This window comes from Haplochromis burtoni, unplaced genomic scaffold, assembly GCF_018398535.1.
Source record: "Haplochromis burtoni strain Fernald_Lab_line unplaced genomic scaffold, NCSU_Asbu1 Contig_630, whole genome shotgun sequence".
Taxonomy (NCBI): domain Eukaryota; kingdom Metazoa; phylum Chordata; class Actinopteri; order Cichliformes; family Cichlidae; genus Haplochromis; species Haplochromis burtoni.
The window spans coordinates 80,354-87,445 of NW_024582991.1; the positions used below are offsets into that span (position 1 = coordinate 80,354).

A 7,092-nucleotide genomic window follows, 5' to 3' on the forward strand; every position below is an offset into this window, starting at 1 on the left:
GTTAGAATGTTGAAGTGCACAAAACACATGTCAACAGGTTGATCAATTCCTCTTCAATCTGATATGATTAATGGTCAGATTCTCATCTCCAGCACCCTGACATAAACCTTTCCAGGGAGAGGTTAAGAAGCACGATACTCATGGAGTTGGAAGTCAGCACTGAGCAGCTTCCCCTACCTGAATCTTTGCTTCAACACCACCCTTAAGTCTGGTTCCATGGCCAAACTCGACTCCTACCAGGAGGCTGTCTGTTACCCACCTCCAGAGTTTTATGGGCCAGAAAAGCTGGATAGGACTCCTTCTTCAGCTTGACAGAACTCTTTACTTCTCATTTGGGGGTTTCTGCTATGGTAGACACCGACCACTGCATGAACCATTCTGACTCAGTGTCCCCAGCTTCCCCCAGAACGCTTTGAAAACTCTGACTGCTCTATTTTAATTTCCTTTTTTTATTTTTTAGCATTTCTATTATGTGTTCTTGACTCTAGTCAGCTGTGGGAGGAATTTCAGCAAATTTAATTTACTCTATAAGAAAAGGCAAATTAGCACATGATTCTCCTTATGGGGACCTGATATGTTTAATATGCTGCTGAGAATATAGCCCAGAAGAAGCGTATAGTATAGCTTTTATTTTGGAAAGAGCCATTTCTCTGTAATAAACTCTCTTTTCCAAAGATGAGTGATTTCTCGATCAGATAGATTTATTTTTTATTACTTTGCTGTTTCAGCAACATTAAATTTAAAAACTGTACTTTTGAGTTAAAATATATATTTATAATTTTAATAAATGACAAATTAAAAAGGCATGAACATTTTTTTGTATCGAAAAAATATTGAACCGTGACACCAAAGTATCGAACCGAACCGTGAATTTTGTGTATCGTTGCACCCCTACTACTTACAGTACTTATTGATCATGCTAAATAGCTTAAGCAGCAGATCCACTGTAACTATTTATATATTTATAGACATGAATTCCATGTGCAAAGCAAAAATGTGTAAACATTCATCTTGATGATACATCAGCCTTTTACAACGTTGTACTTTTATATGATGAATCTATTTATTACATCACTAGTGAATGAAGTGAAATGTACAATACTTTGCACTGAAATCTAAGTGAACATACTTGTGAAAGCTGGTATTTAAATGGTTTGGGTTAGTATGCAAAGGTTATGCCGTGTGATTAAAGTCAACATTATTTGAGTAATCATAGGTTTGTTAAGAATTTGCACCACTGAAAGATCCTCTTTTACAGCATAACACTGATTACCATCGAAGTACAGCAAGGATTTCCTTAGTGAAGTGAGCCATTCACCACAATCACAGGTTTCTGTCTTTAACGGTCTCAGAGTTTTTTCTTTCCTTGTTTGTACACATGGATTTCTCCAAAACATGTGTCAGTCATAATTACTGATAGGTTGCTTTACTGTAATAAGGAGCCTTATTTACAGTTGTGCAGCACTGGTTTGTCTCGTTGTTTCACAGAATTACGTTACCAAGATGTGATTAGGGGTCACTGTGGAGTTGGCTGTCAGACTGTTAGAAAACTTGTGAAGCATGCTTCAAACCTTTCAGTGTTTCACAATGTTATCACTAATTTTAAATATACTAATACAATTAAAAGTGGTCGGTTACATCACAAATACTTTGTTATTGTTATTATTATTATCATTTTTAATCAGGTTTGTAGCTTAACAGCACATTAAAATAATTAATTTTATTTATGAACATTTGTTTATATGGCAGTGTTACTGTTATTGTGTATTCTTAAAACTTAAAGCAGCACAAGTGAAGCCTCGGGCAGCCGGGCAGACTCGAAACAAAAGTATGCACAGTAAAGCTTACAGGATGTTAACATTATTCTGGATAGTAAACATATACTATGAGACTGATGACAAGGAGGAGTAAAACACACTTATACACAAACACACCACACCAATAAAATGGTTCTTTGGTGAAGTTAGGCCCAAACTGTGTTGAACATGCAGTGCTCTCTGGTTCTGGTTTATATTCAATAAATATGTCATTTGTCACTTCATTTGTTGTACCTGTAGCATTTTTTGTATGTATGGCAGACAGTTCCGTGGTTGTGTTTGGTTGCCAAAAGTGCAGAGTATGACTTTAATCATGAATACAAACATTATATATAAACATGTTATATTTTTGTTTGCTTACCTGAAACTTTTACTTTGTACCAGTGGGACTGTTTCACTTTAGAGTGAAAAGTACACTAACCTGTCCCAGTCCTGTTTTTTCTAATTATCTATCAAACTTCCACACAGAGTATCCAAAACTCACCTGAGTTACCACCCAGCGTCTTCAAAGCCACCACCAGAATCATAAAACCCAAAGAGCACGATGGTAACATCTTCCTGAATTAATAAAAAGAGCTGGGAAATAATCCACCATTCTGGTGCAAATCCCACAAATAATTTTAGGATGTGGAAGTTGTTGGAATAAAGGGAAGAAAACAGGTCGCAGGTGCTGCTAATCTAGAGAAAGAAGATCTGACATCAAAATGAAAGCCAAATTTTAAAAAAAAATCCAGGAGGAAACAAAGAACTGGTCGAACAACTTCCAGAGCAGGTTGTGGCAAGTGCAGCACATTTTTATTTTACACACAGTTTATGTGTGCATTTGTGGTGCTGTCTCTGTTTCTACTCCAGTTGTTTTCAGTGTAAACATTGTGCTCCGTGCTCCAAATGATTCACTTTCATGCTGTGGTTTCTCAGATTTTTGTAGATCTTAAATCTGCTAAAATATTGTGCTGTTTTTTTCTGCATGCATTAATCACAAGACAACAGAATGTCTCCATTTTTGCTACAAAATAAAGAAATGCTGCTGTAATGACTTTTAAAGCCTCTAAATATTGTAGCAACACTTTCTAAAAAAAGAGTTGCTGAACACAAAATTGCCTTTATACTCTTGTACAGCCAGGCCTCCTGTCATTTGTCTGTATCACAACACAGGGCTGCATAAAAGGTTATACCCATCTTCTTCAGTTAGGCTAAATCTACATTTCCTTATAAAAAAAGACATTTTTATTAAATATATTCATTTATTATTTTGGTTGACTTATTTAAGCTTTGAACAATGAAGCACTCAATAACTCAAGCAACCTGCCTCAGGTTTACGTAGTTTCACATTTGGCTGATGCACAAATATAAAGGTGATGTAAAAGTTCTCACCTCAGTATATGAAAATAAGGCAAATAGTTAAATTGTCAATATCTTAATATTAAGGAAAGCTGTCTTCCCTTTCTGAACACCAGGACCAGTTAAACCTGCTACAAGGCCCCTGTGAACAGGGAAATACTGTAAATGTACGCTCTTATTTAACCACAGCTGCATAAATTGTCTAACAGATTGCTTACATGTAGCCGTTATAGTTTTGTTTGTTTTTTTCAGCTTGTTAAAACAACTAGTTGATCCACCAATGCTGCAGCTAGTACTGAAAAACACTAGAAAGAGAGCGTATATGGGCTTCTCTTCATTGGCCCCTCTGCTAAATCCAGAATCAAGTTTAAAATTATTCTCACATATAAACTCTTGAATAATCAGGCCCCATCTTATCTTAACTACCTTACAGTACTATAATCACCCCAATGGAGCACTTTGCAGACTTCCAGGACTGCAAGCTTACTTGTGGTTCCTAGGATATTTAAAAGTAGAATGGGAGGTTGGAACCAGCTCCCAGCTTGGATTCGGGAGACAGACGGGCTTAACAGGGTTTTTTTTTTTTTTTTGATAAAGCATATAGTTATGGTTGGATCAGGTGACTCTGAATCTTCCCTTAGTTATGCTGCAGTAGGCCTTAGCTGCTGGGGACTTGCCATGATGCACTGTTTCTTCTTCACTCACCTTTTTCCACCCACCTTTCTTCATTTAATCATTAGTTATTATGTCTGCCTCTCTTCTGTTTTCCTTCTGTCCCGTCTTCCTCACCTCACCTCAAATCAGTCCTAGCAGATGGGCACCCCTCCCTCTAGGTTTCTTTCTATTAAAAGGGTTTTTTCTTCCCACTGTCACCAAACCGCTTACTCTTAGCAGTCCTCTGATTGTTGGGGTTTTTTTGTATTATTGTAGGGTCTTTACCTTACAACATAAAGCATCTTGAGGCACCTATTGTGATTTGGTGCTTCATTTAATCCAGTTTTATCATAAACTGATCTGCACAGACTGAGATATGGGAATTCCCAGTAGACTCTGCTTAATTTTTAGTCTTTACCCCCCAGTGTACTTTTAAACTGGACATTATTCTCTCACATGCATTTCTGCACAGCAAAGAAACATTAATGAAGCAAAATGAGACTCCACCGATAAATCTCAATAATTTTATTGTCTTTGTTCTCATGATTTTACAAATATGATACTTCTGCAATTCAACTTTAACTGTGCAACACAATGGCATTATGGACTGTTAAACTCGACATCCCGAGGGGACGTCTGTGACTCCAGGAAGCTGTGAATCCTGCAGACCAGAGGGCCTCACTCAGATACATATATATATATATTTTAGTGTCAGTTTATGAGTGTTATGCAACAAGAGTCAATGTTCTCATTCATCTCCCGCCTGCAGTCTGTCCGCAGGATTCACTAGCAGCTTATGCACACACAAAAAAAGAAACAAAACTATTTTTCACCACTGATGACGGCTACTGTCAGGGGGGAGGAGGAAGCCGAGTGCCTCCCCTCCCTCTGTCCCTCCTCCCCCACAGGTCAGCGAGCGGCTCCTTGGACGTGGGCTCGAAGTAAAGTTGTACAGTCTCTTTGGATGAGGCTGGCGGTACCTGGTCAGAGCTGCAGGGCTGCTTGCCTTTTTAGAAATGAGTGATCTTGCCACGTAGGTTTCAGGGACACCAGTACAGATAATAACAATGGCATGCAAGACTCACATACAGACCCACTTGCTGTTGTTGTTTTTCTTTTTTTTTTTCCTTTTCTTTTTTGGGAGTAGAAAATAAAAAGATCCTGACAGAAGTACAAGCACAGAGCCCTCGCAAACAGCCAAGCGCATCAAAAACCATACGGAGGACGAATGGTGCCTAAACTCACTGTCTCTTTAAAAAAAAAAAAAAAAAAAAAAAAAAAAAAAAAAAACAACAACAAAGGTATCGGGGTCCTAATGTGTTACTTAAAACCGTTTTAAAACACAACAGCTGGCTTCTTTTCATATTCAATAATTCCTGTGTCTGAGGGCATAATACATCTTCACATTTATAATATTTCTTCTACACCTTTTTGTTTTTTTAACTTTTCACTACAAATGTATGTGCTTCTGATTTCAAACAGCTCGGGAAAAACTAAAGATCTGTAATTCGACGACAGTCCCGCTTCCCTCCGGCCGATTTTTATTGCAAAATGAAGTGATAACCTCTGAAACAGCAACACACACACACTTCAATATGGCACAAGCATCTTAGAAATGACCTAAATGCATCGTCGTCGTGGTTTGTTGTGGGTGAATATCAAAAACCAAAACCACACCATATCTAAAAATATTAAGACATTAATCATCAGTAGAGCAAAAAAGAAGCTTTTAGCCCCCCCTCTCCTTCCATGAGTTCAAACATGCAGTCTGCCGCTCTGTAAGCAAAACTCGACCGCCAACTCTTGGTGAACGGCAAAAGAAATAGAATAAAGACATAAAAGTAAACGGCTCGCCTCGACTGTTCATTCAACTTTATTACGGGAGCTGCAGACTTTAAATCCACGCCTTTCTCTGATTTGAGGGCTGGATGACGATTCCTTCACCTGAAAACTGCAAAGTAAAGCATGTAGTGACTAAACTCGTCCGCTTTAACCACGCAAACGGAACAAAAACGAGCAAAGTTCATCATTTAAAGCACTCTTAAGGAGGATTTCCCCCTTTTATCTAGCTTCGTGGATCACATTAAGACATCTGATGTGCTTATCTTCATCAGCTTTGGCACGCTCCGTGCCCTCACCCGCCCATCCATGCGTCTCACTGAGGATATTGCTGTTGCATCTGGAGTGTCTGAGAATAACGAAACCTGAAGGCATTTTCCTCCAGCCCTTTTTTTCCGAAGCCTCATCTACCCGCTCATCCCCCCCCCCCCAACTACAAATAAATATTGGGCAAACTGCTAAAAACACAAGGAATAAAAAACATAAAAGAAGCAGAAATCAATTTAGTGGCCTCGTAGTGTGAAACAAACTCTCAAAAAGTAACAAACCCATCACCGCCCAGTCCTCCTCGTTAATCAAACAAAGTCACAAAGAAAGAAACGTTACAGGGAAGCTTATATCTAGAGTAGTGGTCGTTTTATAGCGGTGACTAAGTCACGAGAATGACCGAGTCTGTCATGTCCAATTTCTTCTTCTTCTTCAAAAAAAAAAAAAAAAAAAAAAAAAAACCAAATCCTGCCTCCTCTTTGCCTCCCTGCTCTTTGCTCTCTTCGCCCGGAGGTGATCATGCTCTGTTCGATCAAAGTCTTTGACCTTTAACCCTTCCCTCCCCCCGCTCCCATCCCCAACAAGCGCTCCTCCCATTTCCTCTCCTGCTCAGGGAGGCGCCGCTCAGTCAGCGTAGTGCATGATGGACTCGACGTAGTTGCCGGGGAAGAGGCCCGTGGTCCCGTTCATGACGCCCTCGAACCAGCCGTCATCGTTCTTCTTGATCACGTAGATGATGGCGCCCTCCTGGAACGAAAGCTCGTCCTCTTTGTCGCGGGAGTAGTCGTAGATGGCCACCACTGCGGGATGACGGAATAAAATATGGAAATAAAGATGGAGTGGATTAATATTCTGGACTAATATTCAGAAAAAAATATTTTTTATTTCTGACAAGTTGTAAATTTATGGCAAGAAATCCTTTTCCATTTTTGTTTAATTAATTAAATGAAACAGTCACATTTTCTGGTCATTTTTCTTGCCAAATTGTCCTCATTTACACATTTCTTTCTGCTTATTTTATCAGAAAATATTCAAGTTTGTTTAAGGCAAGGCAAGGCAAATTTATTTGTATAGCACAATTCAACAACAAGGTGATTCAAAGTGCTTTACAGAGACATTAGAAACAAAAACAAATAAAAAGCATGATTTAAAATTGATTAAAACAAGCAAACAA

The 7,092-nt window shown here is 38.7% G+C and overlaps 1 protein-coding gene across 3 annotated transcripts in view; it reads right to left on the reverse strand.

The window, feature by feature from the left end:
* Positions 1-2,596, reverse strand: part of LOC102303960 — an 80,124-nt gene extending 77,528 nt beyond the window's left edge. For 2 of the 3 annotated variants that reach the window (XM_005949219.3, XM_005949218.3), the window contains exon 1: positions 2,302-2,556. In XM_005949219.3, coding sequence (XP_005949281.1) covers positions 2,302-2,371 — 70 coding nt within the window. In that variant the 5' untranslated portion in view covers positions 2,372-2,556. Of the gene's footprint in view, positions 1-2,301 lie in introns of all 3 variants that reach the window. The other variant, XM_042214932.1, reaches the window with a different exon arrangement.
* Positions 2,597-7,092: the final 4,496 nt, after the last annotated feature.